At 36.1% G+C, this 24,801-nt stretch overlaps 1 protein-coding gene across 1 annotated transcript in view; it reads left to right on the top strand.

Moving 5' to 3' along the window:
• Nucleotides 1-24,801, top strand: part of LOC134854451 (uncharacterized) — a 277,410-nt gene that overhangs the window by 247,200 nt on the left and 5,409 nt on the right. Inside the window, exons 57-67 of the mRNA XM_063870705.1 lie at nt 3,404-3,590; nt 12,700-12,902; nt 13,137-13,282; nt 16,243-16,434; nt 19,716-19,840; nt 20,128-20,285; nt 22,292-22,421; nt 22,770-22,978; nt 23,180-23,473; nt 23,755-23,911; nt 24,261-24,394. Of these exons, the coding sequence (XP_063726775.1) occupies nt 3,404-3,590; nt 12,700-12,902; nt 13,137-13,282; nt 16,243-16,434; nt 19,716-19,840; nt 20,128-20,285; nt 22,292-22,421; nt 22,770-22,978; nt 23,180-23,473; nt 23,755-23,911; nt 24,261-24,394 (1,935 nt within the window). The remainder of the gene's footprint in view (nt 1-3,403; nt 3,591-12,699; nt 12,903-13,136; nt 13,283-16,242; nt 16,435-19,715; nt 19,841-20,127; nt 20,286-22,291; nt 22,422-22,769; nt 22,979-23,179; nt 23,474-23,754; nt 23,912-24,260; nt 24,395-24,801) is intronic.

Raw genomic sequence — 24,801 nt, 5'->3', positions numbered from 1 at the left:
CATCCCATTGTTTTAGGGTAGCTCCTTAGCCGTTATGGGAAGCGTCTGTTTTTAGTCTTGACATCCTTTTTATGTCGAAGTGGTTGTTCTCTGTTATCTTCACTATCTGTTGTTTTAATTCTTCAAATGCTTTAGTATGTTCGTCATTCCATTGGTAGACTGATTTCTTTACAAGAAGTGGTCGTAGGGGGGAACTTAGGGCGGACAAATTCGGGACGAATTTCCTATATTGATTGATCGATCCAAAGAAAGACCTAAGTTCAGATATGTTTATGGGGTTTGGTAGGTTTTTAATCGAATCTGACTTTCCCACCAATGGTTTCACGCCCGATTTTGATATCTTGAAACCTAGCCACTCTATTTCTTTTTGGAAGAATGCACATTTCTCCCATTTTACCGCCATGTTCTTGTTGTCCAAAATGTTTAAAATGTTAGTTAGTATCGCTTTGTGTTCATTTAATGATTTAATGAACCTTTCGAAGCTATTAAAATGTCGTCAATATAACAATTTGTAAAAGGAATGTTTTTCAGTAAAGAATCCATTACCCTCTGGAATTCGTTTGGCATATCGCCCAATCCGTAAAATCCAGTTAAAAACCTGTAGGTTCCAGTGGTTTCGCCCCCCACGATACTTAAGTTACACTGTTTGCTAGTGTCTGTGCATAATTGTAGTTGGCTGTAAGCGTTCTTTAGATCTAGATTACTAAACCAAACTTCCCCTGAATCTTTGCTTGACAGTTGAAGAGCAATATTATCGATCAGTTCATGTATGTTTGGCATCTGGTACTTGTTCTTGAATATCTGATTATTTAATAGTTTCGATTCTAGTGCCAACTTGATACTACCGTCTTTTTTTCTTGTAATCACAATTGGGCTTATAAAACAATCTTCGTCGCATTTGTTCAACTTTATGATATGCCCCTCTTTTTCCATTCTATTTAGTTCCATTTTTACGTTATCGAGTAGATGTAAGGGAACTCTTCTACCTTTGGTTTGGATAGGTTTGAATGGGGAATGGAAATGAGTAACTTTTCTGTCCGAAGGTATTTTTCCCACTCTGTTAAATAGCCCTTTGTACCTATGATACAGATTAGGGGTCGTATCTGAATAATTATTTAACTTACACAACTCTGGGCGTGATATGTTGTTGACGGGTAGTAGAGGCTTCGAAATAGTAGCCTTTTTCGTCAATTATTGCTTGGTTTAGTGCATCCAATGGATTGAGAGTTTCTGAAAGTAGTCTACGTTGTAAGTCGCAGTTTTTCATGTTAAAAATAAATACGTCTCTGATCCACTCCTGTTCTGCATTAATTCCAATTTCACATGATCTCGCCAAGTCTGATAACGCGCCCCAAAATTGTTCATAGGATTCTCTATCCTTTTGTTTCCTGCTCAATAGTTTGTATCGTTCAAATGTTATGTTGGTTGGTTTGATAAAAGCCAATTCTAGCATTTCGTAAAATTCCTTGAATGAGATTCCTAGGATTTTTACCCTTGGATGTTTCTGGGCGAAAACTCTTTTGCCTTCCGCTCCTAAGGCCAAGTATAGGATTGACCTTACTTTTTTATCGGCCTCGTATCTCCTCATTCCTCCGAATTTCCTCTTTTCTTCTGCTAGTCTTTTCTCTTCAGCGTGTTCATAGACTCGCATTGTTTCTTTGTTCCTGGCCTCCCTGGCTTTCCTCTGTTGGTCAGTTTCTGACTCCTGGGCACCTTCTAGGATCGGTAACGTCGACTCCCCTTCCATTGGTTCTTTAAGGTTGTCTAAGTCTAGATTTTCCTTCGCGATAATGGCCAAATGGAATTGGTCTATCCAATTGTTCCATTGGGTGGGGGGTTCAACCGTGTGGTTCGGCCAAAAGGTGGGTATTCCCCTCAAGTTCGAATCAGTTGTTGACTGCGCCATAATAAAGAATTAAGATGTACCACTGGTAGCTATTATATCTAACTAAGTTAAAAGAGAATAAAAGTATTGGTTGAATTAAAACCGACTGTAGTCTAAAAAGAGCAACTAGTGAGTCGAAGTCCACTGGACTTCGTAGAGTTAACATTGACTGGTACGTAATTAGATAATAGAGGTCAAGGTTATAACATACTAAAAATACTGAATCACAACAGAAATAGACTTTTTTCATTATCAACCCGCTCAAAAAAATCTATTTTAGAAAAACCTTATTATTTTCTGGTAAAATATCATGATAAAGAAGGAGATTGAGACACCGTCTTTTCGTGATAGTAAAAGAATGATTATATTAGTCCGATTTTTCAGAATTGGAATTTTTTTTCAATAACTGTTGGATTGAACTTTAGTGACAGGTTAAACTGCTAGTTTCCTTGATTAGTGCAATCACAAAAAATCGTACCTTGATTTTATTTTATATACACGAAGTGGGTGTTAGATTGAATTCATATGCAGAAAATAAATACAAGTAGAGCTGGTTGCTGTGCAAGTAGCACAGAATTCGGCCCAGAATATTTCGAAAGGAAGTTCATAAAAAAGAAAACGGTTTTTTTATGAAGAGGTGTTCTATTTAAATTTGAAAATTTAAGAATAAATTTAAGAGGTAATAATAGCTTAATGAAGTTAAAAAGCAAAAATAAAATTCAGGAAGTTTTCACAAAGTTTTCAGACCACTTTCTCGACATTGAGACAACTTTTGGAACCCAAATGATTGCCAAATCTCTAGACTTTTCTAAGGATCAAAATTGGAAAAAACCATTACTAGCACAGTTCCTTCCGACATCGTGAATTAATAAATGTGGTATAGTGTGCTGAAATTATCCAAAATGTTATGCCCAAAAGTTATATATCATGCATGGAATGTAAACAATTTCTGTTATAAAATCAAAAAAACAAATGAACAGCCAAAAATTAAAAAGTTCAACAATTTTTCAATGTTCGGGATATCTTACAGCTTCCTTTTTTGGGAGGGGATCTAAATTATGCTAAATAAGGGTTAAGTAATAACTATTTTTCTCACAACAATTGCATTAGTCACAACGTGGTCCGAAGAAAGAGTGCAAAATGATAACCACAAAAAGTGGAAAACTGTTACAGAAGCAAACTTTTTTTAATAAGCGATTATATAATCAAAAAAGTACAATTAAATCTAAGTGCAAAAAAGTAAGTTCTCAGCAACAGTTTTTTAAAATATTTTTCAAAATTATAACCGCAAGCTTTTTTTTCCCTAAAGGTTTGCTCCACTTTAATTATCTCAAATTTGGCCTTTTTAAATTTTTGACGAGAATGGTTCTTATATGAAAACAAAGCATATTTATCTGGAGCTGCTAATTTGACTTGAATTATTCTAAAAAATTTTCTGTAGCTTCATTATTATTATTTGAAAATAGTCTCTTCAAACTCTTCAACTTCTGATAGCCTTTTAATTATGCTGTGTTAAAGTGCGAGCAACATTCGACTGTCCCGCAACTAGTGAGACTCTGGTGTCGCCTGGCGTGACTGACGAGGTCAGGACTGGCCCCTCGGCCGGGAGTGTCACCAGCATGATCACCCAGGACATCGCCGGAGATGTCGGCAGAGTCGAGATCCAATTCGAGCCAGCTGAAGGAGAGGACAACCCCGCGATGAGGTCAGATATCATTTTAAGTGTTAATGAACGAATTGAGTTTTAACTTATTTCGATCGTCGGCCTTATGTTTTTGTGTGATATTTTCGGTCAGTTTGAAATTTTGCTTTTGATTTGTGTTTGAATTCATCTCTTATTCATGGAAATCTAAATCCGTACCTCGCTTATAGCTTCATAAGTAGATTTAAACTTTTAAAGTTCACACAGACAGCAATCTAAAAAACTGCATGTTAATACACTTTTTCCAATTTGGCTTATTTTTTCATGGCTGATTTTCGAGATTCAGACCTCAATGTTATGTATTTCATTGCAGTGGTATCGGAGTTTGATTTATTATGTTTAAATGTAAAATTTAAGTGTAAAAGATCGTAAGGGTAAATTTCAAGTTAAAAGTCGTGGGTAAATTTTCTTTGTTAAACGGAAGGCAAACGCCACTATCAAACAGCAAAAATGCAGAGATCACAAAAACCGTGATTGTCTTCTAATTTCTAAATGAACTTTAATTTTCAGATATCATAGCGGAATAAAAAAATTACTCATCAATCTACTTTTCTCTTAACGGGATTAATGAACGAAATGAAAAATTTTGGGAAATTTTCAATCAATTTTTTTTCAGTTTTCTTCTTTAAGACTTTTCTAACTCTTTGTTGAACACCCGCATCTAAGCATAGAGAAAAGAATCAATTGTTATGAATTTTTGCGGTCTAAAATGCTTTCGCTAAAGTCGGTTCCCCTGTTGCCCTCAGACAACAAAATGAATTAAGAATTGATTACAATACGTTGTTTTATCAAGTTTGAAATTTATTATAATCAGTTTAAAGTCAATTAAAATGTTTTTTTTTTCCGACTAGATTGCTTTTTGCGCAAAATTTTGCAACAATTTCTGCATATATCAAATTAATAATGCAGAAATTTTGTAAAACTATCTGACAGTACGGCTTGCTCAATTTTTAAACCTTCACTTATTTCAAATTCAAAACGATTGGTTGTCTTAAAAAAAAGATTTTGAATTGGTCGACCTGAAAAATGCTTCCCCTCGAAAAAAAAGTAATCGATAGCCGCCCCCGCATACTTGCATACTTATTTACAAACGTTACCCCTTCAACATTTACCCCCTTCTAGTTTTCTAACTAAATTATGAAAAAATTCGAGGGAAAAAATAGACTAACTGCGAAGAAAAAATTGACTTAAAAATGAAGTCACAGAGAAATTTTTTTTAATTGAACAGCAGATTACCAATTTTAGTTAAAAACAGGCAAACTAATTTGCATGTTTGCCCGCATTTCAATAAAAAGGAAAAAACTTCGATTTTTAATGAGTTTCTTGGGCATTTGCTATGAAAATGAAAAATGAAAGGATACTTTTTTCAAGAAAAGTGCTGAGAATTGTTATTCTCGAATCTACCTTTTTGAGGTTTGGCCTTTGGTTTTATAATTCAGTTCTTTTCCTTTGTTAAAAGGAAGGCAAACTTCACTATCGAACAGCAAAAGCTTAAAGTTCATTAAAAAACGTGATTGAATTTTAGTTTTGAAAATAAAATTTAGTTTTCAGATTGCCAGCGGAATAAAAAAACCCATTGATGCAGTTTTCTCAAATCGTTTTAATTGAATCAAATAAATTTCAATCAAAAATTTTTCTTAAGAGCTTTTTTGGCCACCTATCATTTTCCTTAACATACTTGCATACTTATTTACAAACGTTACCCCTTCAACATTTACCCCCTGCTAGTTTTCTAACTAAAATATGAAAAAATTCGAGGGAAAAAAATAGATTAACTGCGAAGAAAAAATTGACTTAAAAAATGATGTGCTGCATTTTTTATAACGCGCGTAAGCGATGAAATAATCCATTTCAATTTGAATTGAGGCCAGAAATTTAGTTTATTGTTCCGACTTTCGAAGAAAACAGAATATTTATGCTTGGGTTGATTTTTTTATTCAGTCAATTTTCGGCGATCGAATTAATAAGTTATGACAAAATTTTTACTCCCCATTGAAGATATTGAGTCACTGAAATCAAATATAAAAACTTTTTTACCTCCGATCATTTTTTGCAAAGTTCTGAGAGTTTGAAAATTGCCACAATGGCCATGCTCTGGACTAATTCATGCGCGCTTACGAAGATTTTATTCACAATGCTGAAAGCGCAAGGCGAATCATTTATGCGTGGCGATTTATCGCGCACAATATAATCGTTCCTAATTGAATGGAGGCTAGCTAATCGGCCATAATAATTTCATAGGACTCAAATTTATACACTTGATTTTTTGTCTAATACTCTTTTCTTTTCGATATGGATTAACAGAACTAAAAACAGTCGGAACTTGATAAAATGTTTCTTTGTTACGGATAATTCTACTTAGTTACAAATAAGATATGTTTAAAAAGTGAATTAATCTCTAAATTAAAACATTAAAAAGTGAGCGGTCATTCTCTCCGTCGGAGAGAATGAAGATAACAAGGTCATATCTAAATTAACCAGTTAAGAAACTTTAAAACTAATTAAATGAAATAAGACGAATAGTAAGATTCGTAACATTCCCCTTAGTGGGAAAAAAAATTAAAGTATTAAGCGCCATGATACATAACATGTTATCTAACCCTTTTTCTCCCTCTCGAGAAGTCCAACAAGGATTGAAAATTAAATACTGTGCAATATCACAAATGAAATTTTAGTGCTCCGAAGGAATGACTGAATTAGAAAGAATGATATAATTTCTAATTCCGGCGGATTATAATCCCTAGTTATAAGAAGGTAAACTCTAACTGCGCTGAAACGAAACACTAGTACGGTATAATGACTAAATGTGAGTTTTCAAGTTTTTGATTTAGTTTAGCTGTCCCCTTCCATGAATTTTTCTAGCTCAGCGTTAAAAATTTCACTGTCTAAGTAGATGTAGTTGTCGAAATTGTTCACCGCATCTCTCAGGGATTCGTCAGTAGAAGCGATGGAGAATTGATCAGGAGATGAAGGGTACGCTGGGCCCGGTGCACGGTCCTCCGGTAGAGTGTCGCAAATGTGAGTCTGGTTCTCCGAGGGATTCTCTCTGAAGGTTAGAGTGGGGAATCCCGAGCTGTCGCCTTCGTCCAGAGATATAGGGTTATTCGCGGAGCCTGATTGGTTTTCGCACTCGTCTATAATATCTATGTAATATCGCTTACCATAGAATTGTGGGGGACCAACATTTCGACTTGAACGTCTTAATTTAAATTCGTTACCGGTGGTAGTGATTTCCTTAGAATGTCTTTCCTCACTATTTGCACTTTCGTTAGAGGAGTCCTCTATCTCAAAGACTGGGAATTCCACCGGATTTTCTCCTTCCAATGCTTTTGTTGAATCCGAAGGAATGTTTGGGCCCTCTGTTTTCGTAGCGGTAGAAGATTCGCCAGGTGTGTGTGAGGTAGATTGAGGTGCTGGCTTTATACTAATTGGGCATTCCGCTGTATCTGTAGATTGAAGTTGTTCGTCTAAAATCTCAGATTTTATATTAGTTTGATATGTTTGAGGAGCTAATGGTGGGGAAGGGTTTTCGTTAAAATTGAGGTTATCTGAAATGAAGCGTTTTCGTATCATTTCTCTGCATGGAAAACCTCCCGCAATCCATTCCCAATCACTAATGTCCGACGTATCCGACGGAATGAACATGGATTCGTCACCTGCTAAGTATCCTGTGTTCGAAGTCGAGGCTTTATTTCGGTTTCGCTTCGGTTTGTTGAATTTAGTAGGCTGTCTCGTTCCTCTAGATCTGGTGGTGACCGGGGTGAAAGACTCTGTGTGTCGTCCTGTCATAGTGTCTGGTTTCCGCGTCTGTTGTGTCTTCGCTTTGTTTGTCTTTCTTGGACCTACTTGTAAATCACTGTTAGAAAAAGAGGGAAATGAGATATTTCCTTTGAATGAATGAATTGTAGAGGATTTAGACTTTGGGATGGCGATGTCCGATTTATTAATGATTTTTCCGTCGGATAGTTCAACCGTGGATTTTGTTGAGTTTATTATTTTCTGACCTAGTTGTTTATAGAAGGGATTTCCGTTTATACTTCCGTTGGTTTTTCGTAGTAAATTACCTCTAAACGGACTGTTTAAGGCCACTCGAGAAGATGAAGGTTTTGAGGTTGTTGGAAGGTCTGAGTCGTAGCCTTTCTCCAATGGTGACTGGTTCTTTTTCGGTACTAGAAGGTCTTTGTATCCGTCCTCTATCCGATCGTCAGCATTCCAGTCAAGGGCCCTTTCTCTGCTTAAGATCGACTTCCCTTTGTCTAAAAATCCACCGGATAATTTATTAGATGCCAATTGCTTCCAGATCGTGTTCGGTTTTCTATTAAAGTGTATTTCGAACGGTGAGCATTTTATTTTTGATTGGAAGGAAGATCGTAAATTCCAAATGATTTTCGAAATGGCAATTTGTAATGTAGGTTTTTGTTGTTCCAAAGACATTGCTAATAATTTGATTTTTACAGTATGAACAAGTTTTTCTACAAGACCGTTAGAACGATGATCCCCAACTGTACAAAATATTAATTTGATATTATGAGAATTGCAAAATAATTTAAAATCCTGACTAGTAAAACAGGATGCGTGGTCAACACGAATGGAGTTAGGAAACCCATGGAGATAGAAATAATCTTGAAGGAATTCGATTACCGTGTTTGATGACGTTGAAGAAGTAATTTTTGCTGATGGGAATTTTGAAAAAGGATCTATACATAATAAGATGTATTTATTGTTTCCCCAGTTGTTATCTAATGGACCGGCAAAATCAAGGTTTAATTCCTCATTTGGTTCAAATAAAGTGGGGAGTTCGCTAATTTGTGTAGTTGGTATGATGCTTTTTATATTCTTACCAGTTTGAGTGCATTGTGTGCAATTAATCCCGTGGAAATAAAATTGTCGGTTTATATGTGGCCACCAAATATATTGTGCCAGGTATTTCATACCGAATTGGCCAGGGTGTGATTCGTGTAAAGTTTTTAAAACGGCGTTTCTAAGTGTAAACGAAATAACCAATTTTCCATCCATATATAATAGTCCGTCGGATTCATGGAGGTCTTTCGAAAATTGGTGTAAGTAACGGGAATTTGCGTTGATGTTTTCTACTTTTTTCTGTAAAGCTTTCACGATTGGGTTTAACATCTCATCATCTTCCGTTAATAAAGCAACCAACTTTGCATTGAATAAAGTATTTAAATCCAAAGGTCTTTCAGGTAACTTGAGGTTTTCTCGAAATTTAGTTATCAACTTTTTGTGCTCTGAGGAAATTTGGAAATCAATAGAGACCTGTATCCCGGAAGTGGAAGGATTTACTACAATTTGGTTATTTGACATATTTACTATTTATAAGTTTGAAATCCGAAGGATTACTAATTAAGCTACTGTTAATAATTAAAAAATAAATAAAGGCTGAATTTGATAGAAGGATTTTAGTAGAATCTGTGCTTGAGAAATCCGAGGGAATACATTTAGAGTTACAAAATTCTGTTCTATAGTGTTTTTGATTGCAGATTGAGATGGAAGAATTGACGAAATTCAATGCTGTAATTATTAGTGATTTCGTAATTTCGTGTACTGGGAATTTTCCGAAATTGAATTAATTGAATTACGTAATGGATTTTCATTATCCAAAGGATTGAGTGCATTATATAGTTTTTCGGTAGTTGCAACTACGAATTCTTCGTCGTAATGGGATGGGGGAATTGCTTTACCCGAAGGAGTTCTTGAAATTAGATCGGTAAAACCCATATCTTTTCCCGCTAAATGCTTGATAGTAAAATTGAATGGTAGAAGACGATCTACCCATCTTGTCAATCGGCTATGGTACGTTTTGTTTCCGTGATTAGGTGACAAAGCGGAAAGGAGAGCTTTGTGGTCGGTAATAATTTCGAATTCGGAACCGTAGAGATAATTTTTGTAATGTTCCACCGCCCATACAACTCCTAATAACTCTATTTCGTTTGTTGAATATTTGGATTCATGAGGATTTGAAAATCTTGAAGCAAATGACACTGTTTTCCAAACGTTTTCATGGAGTTGTTCGAGGGATGCACCTAACCCATTGTGTGAAGCATCGGTTTTTACTCTCGTGGACTTTTTTACGTCGAAGTGTGTGTTTTCAGTATTCATTTCTGATTTAATCTTATCGAATGCTTTTGAGTGATCTTCATTCCAAAGGAAAATTGACTTCTTGTTTAGAAGAGGTCTAAGCGGGCTTCCGAGGGATGCTAAATTTGGTACAAATTTAATGTACTGATTAGTTGACCCGAAGAATGATCTTAATTCTTTTAGATTCTTTGGAATTGGAATATCTTTGATTGCCTTGGTTTTATCGAATAGTGGGGCGATTCCGGTTTTCGATATTTTAAAGCCGAGCCATTCGATTTCTTTTTGGAAGAATTTGCATTTCGACCATTTAACTGCGAAATTGTAACTATCTAGCGTTGATAAAATTTTTTAAACAATTTTCTTGTGATCGTTAAAACTTCCTTTGGAAGCGACTAATATGTCGTCAAGGTAACAATTAGTGAAAGGAATATTTCCCAGAGTTGAGTCCATGACTCTTTGAAACTCGTTTGGCATATCGCCGAGTCCGTAAAAACCTGTTAAAAATTGATAAGTGCCTGTTATATCTCCGCCAACTAGGCTAAAATTGCATTGGCTGCTAGTAAAGTTGTCTAGCGAGAGTTGACTATATGCGTTCTTTAAGTCTAGATTGGTGAACGACACTTCTCCGGCGGAGTTTTCGGAAATTTGAGCCGCTACGTTATCCACTAAATCGTGTATATTGGGCATCTGATATTTGTTCTTGTAAATTTGTTTGTTGATAAATTTTGAATCTAGAGCTAGCTTTATCGATTTGCCTTTTTTACAAGTGATAACTATCGGACTAATAAATCTGTCCTCGTCACAGTTTTCTAATTTTTTGATGTGTCCTTCGGATTTGAATCTGTATAATTCTGATTTTACTGAATCCAGTAAGTGTAAAGGGACCCTCCTGCCTTTTAGTTGAATTGGCTTTAGAGGTTCGTGAAAGTGTGTTATTTTTGTTTGATTTTTTATCTTTCCAATCCGAAGGAATAATTGTTTGAAGGTTTTGGAAATCATTTCTGTTTCATTATCTCTGTCAAGTGAGGTAACTGAATTGATAGACTTACAAGTTCTCTTGTTGGTGAGTGTTGTGAATTGTTTTTGTGAAATTTCAATTCCGACTTTCGGTAAATTGTTGTTTCCCAAGATGTTTCTTTCATGACCTTGAGTTAAGAAGAAGTGGCATTCCTTGTGAGACCATCCATTTGAGAAAATTGGGACGATTACCTCTCCAGTGATATTTATTGCGTTGTTCGTAAATCCGCAATAGAGTTCTTTAGTCGCTTTATCCACTGGATAAATTTTCGCATAAGGGTCTCGTAACTTCAACTCGTGTAACACGTTCTGCTTAAGGAAGCTTACAGGGCTTGCTGAGTCCACCTGTATATTGAGAATTACTTGGTTTTCATTTCCTAAGCCGATGTTTAGTAATTTCTTCAGTTCCTTTCCTTGATCGTCGTAGATAGTTGTTACGTTTAATACAGAGTAATCATCGTTATCGCTCTGTCCGGACTCCAACCATGCGTTGATTACTCCACAGCATTCTCTATTGGCGTGGTCGATATGTTCATCCGGTTGTTCCGAAGGATAATTATGGTCTGTATTATATACAATTTGACTATCCACAATATTTACATTTTTACGGCGTGATTTACAGAGTCTAGTAAAATGTCCTCGATATTTACAAGTCGTACAAGTCGTATCTTTAGCGGGGCAAACCGCTAGATGTCCTTTTGTAAAATTTCCGCCGCATTTCATACATGTGTTGGTTCTTTCGATGTTTAGGGTGGGTTCTCTTTTTACATTAAAATGATTAAAAGATTTGTTGGAGGAATATCCGTTGGATTTAAAAGTACTCGTCATTTTGATGTGGTTTGTTATTCCTTTTTCGTCAATCAGGGCTACATTTAAGGCTTCTAGTGGAGGTAAGGTTTCCGTGAGAAGTTTCCGTTGGATGTCCGAGTTCTTCATGTTATTGATAAAAATATCTCGAATCCATTCGTCTTCTCCTGTGGGAATGTTACATCTTTTCGCCATTTCTGCAAGTGCCCCCCAGAATTGTTCTAATGATTCTCTGTCCCTCTGTTTTTTGTTTAATAGCTTGTGTCTTTCGAAGGTTATGTTTGTCTTTCTCACAAAAGCTACGGACAAATTTTCCCAAAATTCTTTGAAAGAAATTTGTAGAATTTTAACTCTCGTAAACTTTTGGCCGAATATTTTCTTTCCTTCGTATCCGAGGGCTAGATAGAGTATGGATCTGAGTTTTTTGTCCGCCTCTTCAAGTCTCATGCCGTTGAATTTCTTGGTTTCTGACTTTATTGAGGCCATTTCTTCATCATCGAATCTCTTTTGTTCTCGAATATTCCTCTCGATGCGAGATGTTTTTTGAGCGTCGGATTCATTTTCCGGCGGATTTTCCAATGTTGGGGGAAGTGGATGATATCGTTCCGATGGATTCAAGAGATTTTCGATATCGATATTCTCCTTTGCGATTATTGCTAGCTGGAATAGATCGCTCCACTCTTCCCAAGGGATTGGTGGGTCCACTGTGTGGTTTTGCCAAAATGAAGGTATACCTCTCACGTTTGATTCGTTGCTGTTTGACTGCGCCATAATAAAATGTTTCTTTGTTACGGATAATTCTACTTAGTTACAAATAAGATATGTTTAAAAAGTGAATTAATCTCTAAATTAAAACATTAAAAAGTGAGCGGTCATTCTCTCCGTCGGAGAGAATGAAGATAACAAGGTCATATCTAAATTAACCAGTTAAGAAACTTTAAAACTAATTAAATGAAATAAGACGAATAGTAAGATTCGCAACAGAACTAAAAACTATTCGAAATGAATTAATGGGCAGTCGGAACATTCAGGGCTTTGCCCTGATCTACGAGCAGTCTTGTTTACTTTTTTAGACACGACTATAAAACTCATATGTAATCGATTTTATCTCAGGAGCTCTGGTGCGGTTATGTTTAAGAATTGATATTTTATCTAATGCCTCAAGTAATTTGTTGTTATTTTCCTGCTTTAGGTACACACTATGGTGTCGACAACAATACTTCATGAACAACTCATGGTCCAACTGGTTCATAGTGGAGGAAAATCTGACGGACAACAGGTCCCCCTTCCCGATGGACTTCGACGATGCATCCACAGTGTACCAGTGCTCCGTCACCACACACTTGCATGGTCACTCAACCGACAACTTCCAAGAACGCATATTCGCATGCACAAGTCAGTAGTTACCCATTTCACTTGATTTAAATAATAAGCAAGCAGGTTTCTTCTGCCGTTTCTTCTCACCAGACTGCAGATTTAAGTTGTAGATTATTGTTTTAATTTTTTTTTTGCTGTTCATGAAATAAGGAAGCAATTGGTGTATGCAATAAATTGATTAGGGTAAGTTCTTTTCACGTTTTAACGACTTGGTAGGTGAAAAATTGAACATTTTGTGGTTTTGTGTTTCAGGACCTGCAAGACCCATTGACATGGAGTGGGTGGACAATGGATTTGACTGGATCAGCTACAAGTGGGACCACGTGATCCCCTCCATTTTCACGGGAGGACAGACCTGCTTCCAAGTGTGGTACCAGAACTTCGCCAAACTTGACAACGTCAGTACTGTTTCTAAAAGTAGACTATCGGCATATTCAAACAGAACTCTAGCTGTATAGCTATTTTTGGCCCGGTCACCTATGCTCATAAATCAACTTACACATCTTGTCTTTACTTAACCAATAAAAATTGTTAGGGTAGAGAGAAAAATTAAATTAGTAACTACTTGCATAGTTGCATCGTATTAACTTCTGATTGGCCAGTGATCTACAAATTGCATAATGTCTTAGTGCATCGTGACTGATTTTCATTTAAGCGATGATAACCAGCAGGTTAAGCAAAAATTAGAAAAAACTGAAGAACACTTGAGCCCAAAAAAGAAGTAGACGATTTTTAGCGTAGGATGTTGCATAGTGGAAAATGATTACGTGTTTAAGAAAAAAAAAGCTTCGATAAATCGAAAATCAGCGTTTATTGATGAACGTAGTGAATAGTCTTATACAATGCTGATTTAAATTAACCGGACAAAACGCGTTAAACTTGAAATTTAAAACGCATTTTTCTCAAATTGGGTTGAGTTTAGGTGAAAACTTATGAAGACAAAACTTGCTTAGAATTTTAGCAGAATTAATATGGTGTAATTTGTTTTGCAAAATTCGGGTCCAAATTTTTACCCAAAAATGGGTCATTTTGGCTTTTCTTAGTTAATCAAAAATTACGCCAAAAATACTCAGTCGATCACAGACATAATTATATCAAAGTGAGCCTCTTTTGTTGCTCAACAAAATTTAAGGAGGGTATAATCTCCAAAATATTGTATAAGTTAACTTATTTTTGTTTGATAGACAAAAAAGGTCATTTTTACTATATAAAATACCAACTTTTTATTTAAAAACAATTTTTAAACAATATGCAATTTTTTTTGGAGAAAATACCCTTCTTAAAGTTTGTTGGGCTAGGTAAGGGGCTCACTTTGATATAATTATGTCTGTGATCGACTGGGTAGTTTTGGCGTAATTTTTGATTAACTAAGAAAAGCCAAAATGACCCATTTTTGGGGTAAAAATTTGGACCCGAATTTTGCAAAACAAATTACACCATATTAATTCTGCTAAAATTCTAAGCAAGTTTTGTCTTCATAAGTTTTCACCTAAACTCAACCCAATTTGAGAAAAATGCGTTTTAAATTTCAAGTTTAACGCGTTTTGTCCGGTTAATTTAAATCAGCACTGTATAGGTCTTGGTAATTTTTTTGGTTGTTTTTCAGGAAAAAGTCTTGCATTTTGTTCACGGTCATTTTTGCTTTTTTGCGTATTGACTTTTGATCAGTTCATCTGAATGTTACTGAAAATTAATTTCTTTTATTAAAAGGAAAGCAAACTCCACTATCAAACAGCAGAATTGCAAAAGTCGCGAAAAACGTGATCGACTTTTAGTTTCGAATGGGGCGTTTAATTTTCAGATTTCCAAGCCAAAAAAATACAAAGTGATCTAGTTTTCTCAAATTGGGTTAATGTAATCAAAAAAGTGTTCATGACAAATTTTTCTTTTTTTTTTTACTTTGAGATTCGAAAGTTTGACAATCAAATGTTTTTTTTAAAAAAATAGTCGGTGTTTTGTTTTGTTTGCTGGCGATCATTAACTCTTTTCCAACTGTCTGTTGGAAATGCTCGAGCTTTATGCTAATCGATACACTGCAAAAAATGGAGGAAGATGAAGAAATCGATGTGTCCACCAACTTGAATTTTGTCTTGAATAGTTATATAGCTTGTGGTCGTTGTCTTCTAGAGTGTTGTTCTTCTAGGTCATCAATATAACAATTTATATATTTTTTTAACAGGGCATATATTTTTTCTATGAAATTCGAAAATTACAGTTTTTTTTACAAACAAAAAGTTTTTTGTTTTTCTTTACATGCGTTCAAGGCTCTTTTCCAATAGTCTGTTGGCTAAATTCTCATTTTCTATTTTGGCTATGTCCAACAATTTGAATTTAATTTTGAATAGTTTTTATAACTTGTGGTTGTTGTCTCCTAGCGTGTAGTAATTCTAGGTCATCAATATCACAATCTATATTTTTTAACAAGGCATATATGTGTTTTTTGAAATCCAAAAGTTACAGTTTTTTCAAAAAAAAAACAAGTTTTTATTTATATTTACGTGCGTTCATGACTCTTTTCCAATAATCTGTTGGCTATGTTCTCAATATCCTTGTTCCAGAAAATTTCAAAAAAATTTGTTTTCGTTTTTTTAGCCATATAATTTCAGCTGTAACTAAAATTGAAAAAAAATTGAAATTATTCAAAAAAGCACATTCTTAATCTAAACATGTAATTGTAATGAACTGCATAATAAACGTGAAAACACGTAACGACACTTTCCATTTTTATTTTGCTCGGTTTAAGGGAAGTTTTTTGCGGTTTGTGTTATCATTTCTTTAAGTTCCCCTCATTTTCAAGTTCACTTCATTTACAGTATTAAATGAAAGCAAAATCCACTATCAAACAATGTATGTGAAAAAGTCACAAAAACGTGAACAATAACTTCTAGTTTCATAGTTTCAAAAATGTAATTCAGTTGTTTGAACTCCCTGTGGAGTAAAAATATTACATTTTGATCCAGTATTCTCTAACAAAAAAGCACCAATCAGAAACAGTATCCAAAGTCCAAGAGCCTCAATGAGATATTATTTTTTATTCATAATTTGAGAGTTGAAAAATTTTCAATTTTTTTTGGTTTCCTTGCTCTGTGTTTTTTGCAAAACTTCTGGTAGCTAATTTCAAATGTAAATTATACATAGTCCTACTCTATTTTGATGACAAATTGGCAAGATTGCCTAGGGCTGCAAGTGAATACTCGAATAGTTTTAGCTGAAAGTTCTAATTAAATACGTATTAACACCATACCCCTCCCTCAAAACATTTCGAGAGATGTTATCATAGTCCCAATAATTAGATTAGTTGAGTTTTGTAGAAGTGTATTTTGGACAGTGAAAATTATAACGGCTTTTGTTGTTTCAGGAACAGACTCGATCGAAACGATTTGATGGCTTGGCAACTCCCATTTCTCCCTACCTGATGAGTGCGAGGGCGTTCCAGGTGTGTGCGGTGTACAGCAGCACCTGGCAGCCATTCAAGGACTGTACCAACGACACAGTCACCTCTGACGTCATATTCGCCCAGAGGCCTCTGCTGTACAGCGACTTCACACAGGTAAGTCATTGAGAAAGCCGTACCAAATTTTTTCTCTGTAATCATATCTGATCATCGTAAAGCCATACAAATTTCATGTCTGTCTCAGATGTGAAGCATGTCTATTTTCGGCATGCACATACCTGCATCAGGTGTGCTAGCTGAAGATATGCTCACGCCTGCAGCATACATGATCATACCTGCACTAAACATGCTCACACCTGCTGAATACATGATCATACCTGAACTAAACATGCTCACACCTGCAGGATACATTATCACACCTGAACTAAACATGCTCACACCTGCAGGATACATGATCATACCTGAACTAAACATGCTCACACCTGCAGGATACATTATCACACCTGAACTAAACATGCTCACACCTGCAGGATACATGATCATACCTGAACTAAACATGCTCAAGCCTGCAGGATACATGATCATACCTGAACTAAACATGCTCACACCTGCACGATATTTGATCATACCTGAACTGAGCATGCTCATACCTGCATGTGCCATGACCACACCTGATTGGAACATGTTCACACCTGCAAGGTACCTGACATACCTGAACTCAAGAAATGTATATAAAATGCTTTAATCTCAGCTGGGAGATTTTGTAACCCTCTTTAAAGCAAAACTGACTAAAAACGTTGAGTTGAAAAAATTTCAAGATAATTATGAAAACGAAATGAGCAACCGTTAATTTGCATCATCATTATAAATTCAGCTCAGTATTTTGACATTTTACTTCGAATTTTTTGTTTTTTTTTAGAAGTTTTCTGACATCGGGAACGTTTCTAGTTGAAAGTTTACGATAGTGGATAGATTCCTCTTTCTTTCAATGCATGCAGTCAGTAGTTGTTAGCGGGGAGTAGTGGATAGTTGTAGCTTGTCTCTTTTCTTCTGTAAATAAAAAATTAACTTTTACAGGTGAACTTTATCGGTTTTTCTGAAAATCACTTATTTTTTAAGAGTATTTAAATTAGTGAAGACTCTTATATAGGTATTGGTGTTTTTTGTTGTTATTTTAAGACCATAAATATCTATAATAATTTTGAGGGGAACAAACGCCTTTTTTGACATTTTTCTGAAAGTTTGCCTGCGGCGCAGAAAATTTGGCTAAAATAGGGTCTTTATAGTGGTTTGGGAGCTCAAAAAATTAATTTGGTCGATTTGAAAAAAAAACTACAAAATTTTCAATATTTTTGAAAATCCGCCCCCTCGAGAAATTCCTAGATCCGCGCCTGCTTACTTTTGCTCTATGAAATTGTATGCAAGAGTATGATACGGATTTTTGTCAACCCGGGAAACAAGTGAGGTAAGCTGGCCGACAGGGGGGGGATTGGGTAAACGCTCACGCTCCCAATTTAAACCCCCCTACTTTACCCCCCCCCCCCTCCCCCCAGTTTTTACCGGCCACCCCCTCTGCCACACCATCCCAGTTTATCGCCTGTTAACACGGGGGGATGGCTAACCTAAGGGTGGGGCGTGAGGGATTAAGCTAAACTTCTCCAGTTTCGTCCCGCAGTTTAACAACATCCCCCCACCCCCACCTTAAACACACACACAAATTACCCCCCCGTTTACTTAACGTGGGTGGTGGAGGGCTCAGTTATACCAAAGGGGGGGACTAAAATTGAGGGTATAGAGGTGGAGTCTAAATTGAGTAGCCCACCCACCCCCGCCGCCGTTCATAAGAGAACTGCAACAAAAAAGAAGTGTCACTAGAAATCCATTATAACGTTTATCATCGAAGAAAATTCAGCGGGAGGGGGGTCAAAACAATCCCAACAAAAAATTTTGAACAACTCAAAAATTTATGGAAAGGGACTTTTTGGAAACTAATCTGGCGAGTTTTTTTTTGTGACGATAATCCAGTCATATGAGTTTCTCCATTCACTGGTTGACTCGATGATGTAAACTTGGATAAACTCATTTTTAATCAAAAAACTGAAATGGGTAAAAGAGAATTTTCAATGTTTTTTTAAATAAAGGTTTTGTTCAAACCAAAAAACAAAGATATGTCGTTAGTTAAATTATATCTCCACTTATAAACTTATAAAACAATAAGATTCGTGTTTGGGGGGAGGGGGGCTATGGTCTTTTGTTCGAAAAGAAATGATAAAAATGAAGGAAATACAAATTCTCTTGTTTATTGGAGATTTCCGCATACACGCTGTAAACAATCTATTTGCATGCGCGGTTAAAATTAGCGCTGCATATGTGAAGAAATCCTGTCTGATTTGGTCATACACAAGTCAGACATTATCATGCAGCAGATAAAAATCAAACATGCGGCAGGCATAAACATGTTTCACTCGGGTCTGATCATTTAAGATCCAGGTACGACCACGTCTGTAGAAAAAAACGTATGTTCACCTCTTAACAGGACTGCATAATGGCATAACAGTCCTGAGAAATATCCCTCCCCTGCTAAATGGCAGATCAGACGAGAATTTGTACACAAAGTTCAGTACGGGAATGTTATGGCGCAATTGATATTGATAGTGTCCATCAGGAACCTTGCTTCCTTTTGTTAAAATCTTTTTTTAAATCTTTCATATAGAAAAGCCACTCAAAAAAACAAGGATTGGTTGAAAAACATCACTATTTTTTTACAGAGCTGTAGTTTACTATAAAAATTCAAATCGCAGAAAACAGAACATTTTGGATGTACCGAGAAAAACGGTCAGCCTAAATAATTTACCGCCGGGTTAGGCCTCGGGTGGTCTCATTCAGCGGTGATGAACGTAGTTCAGACTCTTTTATGGGCCGTGATATTTTTTTCAGGAAAAGTTTTAAAATTTGGTCAGACTCGAATTAGTTTTTTCGCTGTTTGACTTGTTTTTTTTTAAGTTCAGTTCATTCCTGTCTTGTAGTGTGCCGAAGGATGAGGTTGCCATATTTTTTCAAAAACTCCACCCTTTTTCCACTAATTTTTGTCATTCATTTTTGGTTGACCAACCCTATAATTTTTTGCCTTCGGCGCCAATATTCTTTTAATTTGAGAATTTGAGGGTAGAGGCGAGAAAACGTTGTTTTCGACCTGTTTTTTCGGCTATCGGGGAATTATCCGAGATATGCTTTGATGTGAGTACTTATCTGTTTCCTCGGATTTTCCAAAGTGATCTTCTTGCATACATCTTTTTTCCAGGGACCTTACCATCATATTTGATCCATGGTTTCAAACTCGGCTACCTTGGTGTTCGGTCTGTTTAGTAATTTTTGCAGTGATCATACCATATAATGTGAGTGTTCTTCGATGATGTCGTATATAATAATGTGTTTAGGTGGAGGCCTGGACGAGTCCCTCTAAGCCGAACATCAACGGGGGCGAACTGGTCGACTGCAACAAGGTCAATGTCACCATGACCTCGTTCGATGTGGAGAATGGAGTGGAGTACCAACTGAAAAGGTAAGAGGGGGTTGTTTTTGATAGTTACCCAAGTTTTGTCGGGTATGACGGAGGGTATGGGGGGTATTACGTTTAGATACGATTTTTTATCTAGTTCAAGCAAAGGTAATCAGATAAAAGTCAAAAGTTGAGCCATGATAATTCACTGAATGCGAGAAATCAATGGTTGTTGCTTTTCCGAACTTTTTCCTTCTTTTCCCTTCATCGCCACAATAACTAAATGACTAATCTGACCAGCACAGTATCAATTGTGATAGTAATTAGTTGAGTTGTGTGCTGTGTTTTAGGGATGGGGAAATAATCAAGATAGACCCCTACAGATTCTACATAGACGATGGACCCCTTGAGTATGGGATGCACTACACATACATGATATCCGCAGTCATAGTCACCGACACTGGGGCCACCCTTCGCACTGACAGCGACCTTGTACACATGTGCACCTGTGAGCCATCATCCACATATAACTCATCCACATATAAATGAAATATTTTAACCACTGGTTTGAACATATATGTTGCTACTTTACCAACGTAAGTTTTTACGGGTAAGGGACGCACCTTTCGCGGTACGCCCAAGGGTTCTAGACATTCATTGTCTCCCAATCGATCCTAATGAACGTAGTGAGTATTGTTATATAAGTCTTGGTGACTTTTTTTGGTTTTTTCCAGGAAAAAGTCTTAAAATTTGTTCACGCTCAATTTTGATTTTTTTGCGGTTTGCATTTGCTTTGTTAAAAAGAAGGCAAACTTCGCTACCGAACAGCAAAAGTGTAAAGGTCACGAAAAACGTGATCGACTTCTAATTTCGAAAATGGAAATTAATTATCAGATTTCCCAGCGAAATAAAAGTTTAACCTATTGGTCCAGGTTTCTCAAATTGGGATAATCTATCAAAAAAAGTATCAACTACAAATTTTTCTACAAATTCAAAGAGCATTATGGCCATCTATTTTTTCTTTTAAATTCAAAATTTTCAGTTTTTTTTCTTCAAAAAACAAGTTAGTTTTTTTCTGCTTCCTTGCGTTTATTACTCTTTTCCAACTGTCAGTTGGCTATGTTTATAAAGACGCCTTTGGCGCCTACATACACTAATTTAAAGAAGAGACCGCAAAACCTAGAAAATTAGAAAACCTTCTTAAGAACCTAAATTCTCAAAACCTTATAGAAAGTACCTTTTTAAGGTTGTTTATGAACTACTTTCTATACAACAATGAAGTTTTTGTAACTGAATTTTTTTTCAACTTTTCAAGTAATTTTTTCAACTTAAAAATGAGATATTCATAAATGATTTTTGCAATGCGAGTTTTGAGAAGCTCCGCTTCGCCCCTGCGTGAAACAATTCGCCCCAGCTACTGTGCATAAGCTTATCATACAAAATCTGAATCTTGCCAATTATCAAACCAATGTACAAAGTTCGCAAACGGTCACAGCTTTATAAAAAAACATTGGTAAAATGTCGTTTTATATTTAAACTCAGGGCGTCAATATTTTTCAGATGACAGAAAAAAGAGGCTAGTGTTGAGAGTTGAAACTTGTCCAAATAAAAAACACGCTGTGCACAAATATTCAATCCTTTCTGTCAGAGTTCTTACAGGTCAATGCAAATTTTGGGCTAAAACCAGAACCACTGATTGCCTAAAAATTTTACTAGCATTCAGAAGTTCAAACGAAAATCGTGAAAATAAGTCATTTTGATATTTTGAAGGACGCCGGTTGGTTGAAAAGTTTAGAGCGTTCGGACCTTCTGTCGTGTGAATAGTGCTTCTAATTGGGATAACTGCTCCGACCATTGAAAATGGGGAGGAATTTTGTATTTGGGTGTTTTATTTTTTTTTTCAACTTTTTATTTTCCACGCAAAATCAGCTACCACAAATAATCATAGGACAGGATTGAGTGTTATATCATTTTAAAGCCCTCTCAGTCGTGATTCAAACGACACTAAAAATTTCAAAAAGGAAAAACCTGTCGAGAAAAACCGGTTTGAAATTTTTGATTTTTGGTCTAACTTTGAGCTAATTAGTAAGGTAGTTAGTACTTGCAAAAGATTTTTTAAGTTTGATTTAGGTCGCGAAAACTAAGTTTTACTCAAGTAAAGGTAGTTTTTGGAGTTTTTTAGCGCAATTTTATGAATCCAAAACTTGAAAGTTCAAAACATTTCCGCAAAAATTTTTTGAAATTTTTTTCAAAATTTTTTTCCTTTTTCAAGTCATTATTCTTCGAAAAATGTTTTCCAATTGACTTTCTTTACTATGACTCTCAAATATGCCTAAATTATATTATTTCATTCAGATTTTTTTTATCACAACATGCTGAAAAAAACGACACCAATTTGAGAAAAAATTTTGTATTTTCCTAAGACTGTGGTCGGAACATTCTGTGCTACTTGCAGTAACGGGCTATCCTTGTTATCATGAGAATTTTTTTGTGAGCAGAACATGTTCTGTGTAGGTCCTCGGGCGCCTTTGTCTCTGGACCGGGACACCTATGACCCCTACTCTCTGAACATGAGCTGGGTGGAATCGGTGAATGTTCACCCTGAGATGGAAGCGTTCTTCGACAACAACACATACCAATTCTGGTACTTCCTTTCTCAATTTTAAAACTTCTGTTCACTACTCATTTAATAAAAAAAACTATTGGTTTTAATTATCTTTGATGCGGTAATTTTTTTATACAGATCTAGTGCAAGTTGATTTTAAAAAATCGGTAAAAATCTCGGGCTCGTTTCATTTTTCCAGCAAATTCAATGTTCAAACTTAACTATCTTAAATTTTTTCACTGTTTGAAAAAAATGACATTGTGAACAAATATTTTGTTACGAAAATGTTTGTTATGTACGGAAATTAGAATTTTGAAAAAGAGCTGAGCAGTGCATCGAATGAATCATGAGCACGTGAACACTAGTGTGCGTGTTTGTTAACCACAGGTACGAGATCCAATACAACTACACTAACAGCAGCGGTGCCTTCATTGAATCAGACACGATGAACACCACTACCACATACACCCACCACGTGACTGGACTCCCAGGACCCTCTGATGCCCTGGATGTGAGTCTGGTGGCAGTCCTCGACTGCAAAACTTCTCAGGGCAGAGTCAATTCTTTCAACCAGGGCAACATAATGGCGTATACACGTAAGTTGACCTTGTTGGCCCATCACTGCAGTTCACCCAAATCGTGCTTGTCAATGAACAAATGTCACGTTCAAATTTGATTTTTTGCCCGTGAATTACACCAAATGATTTCTTCGGGGCAGTTTCCGATCTGAAGCAAATTTTGAAGTGGAAGTAATTTTTAGGAGTTGCAACTTAAAAAAGACAACTAAATCTGTTTAGGGCCGTATACGATGGCGATGAACGGAAATGCTTCCGGCTGCGTGGACGAAAACACAATCCGCGCCTGTGTTGACCTGAATGGAAACATTGACCCCAGTCGTCTCCACTTCTACTCTGGACCAGCCAACTCTCCCTCTGCGCCCCTGGATGTGGAGTTCGCGGTGAACACAGACTACAACGACCAGTGTGCGGAGAGGACTGGTTTGAATCCGGGCTCCTACTACAACTTCACTGGAACAGCGGAGAAGTACTTGCTGGAGGGTGACAAGTTCGAGCCATTCCAGATGTGCACATGTTAGTAGTACTATATATAAGTTTTACTCCAAAGTATGGAAGGGCAGCATGTCATTTGTGTCACTGTGAAATAATTCACTGTGATAGTTAATGAAACCTGTGACCTGACCCTCAATGTGGGCAAAACTAATTTGTTTTTCGTATGTGGGCGTGTGTTTTCATGCAGATCTTAGTCATACAATGTCGATCAATGCTAGACTACGTACCGCGCAATCTTTCTATACCAGTTTAGTATTTTAATCTAAAATTATTGAATTTTAATCTAAATGTTGTCGATTTAGGTCCTGGTCAAGCCGAGTCGATCAGTGTTGCGGGTGTGTCGGAGACTGAATTGAATGTGTCCTGGTCTGGACCTTCTCAAGGCGCAATGGACCGCTTCATCTACCAGAGAAACTCCGACTCTGAAATCACTCTCGCCAGCACCATTACTCACAAAATGTCAGTATATATTTCTGCGCTCATTTTCAATTCAAAACTAAATTTAGTTTTCTCGGCTACTACGAACGTTGCTTTTTTCATCAGAATTAAACTCAAACCAAGATTGACATTGCTAAGATAAAGTTAGGTTTTATTGTTGCAAAATAATTTTCAGCTTTCTACTCTAAAAAAAACTTGTGGTTGAAGTTGAAGAGCATCACTCGATAGTAGACAGCTAACTACCTTTTTTGGTGTTCTTCTATGATGGGATTTTTTTGGATGAATTTTGTAAATAATAAACAAATTGACCCCATCTTGAAATCAAAATCATACTTTTTAAAATCAAATTAAATGAAAGTAATTTTTGCAGCCATGATGGATACACAGCTGGTACTCGGTACACTCTAAATGTGACCATCACTACCGACTTCATGTGTCAGAGGAGTGATGGACCCGAACTGCTCGTGGGCACATCCAAGACTGTCGAACTCACCGCCTGCACATGTAACAACTAATTTTATTTAGAGTCGATGAACGTTCTTCTCACCCTTATATAGGTCGTGATTTTTTTTTGTTTTTTTTTAAGGAAAAGTCTTAAATTTTATTCGGGCTCAAATTTAATTTTTCGCGATTTGACTTTTGATTTCTTGTTAAATTTAGTTTAGTTCCGTTGTTAAAAGGAAAGCAAACTCCAATACTGAACAGCGAAATTGTAAACGTCACGAAAAATGTAATCGACTTCTAGTTTAATCGACTTTGAAAATGAAATTTAATTTTCAGATTTCCCAAGTCAATTATTTTTCAAAATACGAAAGTTGAGATTTTTTTAAAAAACAAGTCTGTTTTTTTTCTGTTTCATTGCGTTAATTGACTTTTTCCAACCGTCTGTCAAAAACTCGAATGCGCAGAAA

Source organism: Symsagittifera roscoffensis, chromosome 9, assembly GCF_963678635.1.
Source record: "Symsagittifera roscoffensis chromosome 9, txSymRosc1.1, whole genome shotgun sequence".
NCBI classification, from domain to species: Eukaryota; Metazoa; Xenacoelomorpha; order Acoela; family Convolutidae; genus Symsagittifera; species Symsagittifera roscoffensis.
Note: the sequence above shows the minus strand (reverse complement) of the source record. Positions and strands in the feature narration are given on the sequence as shown.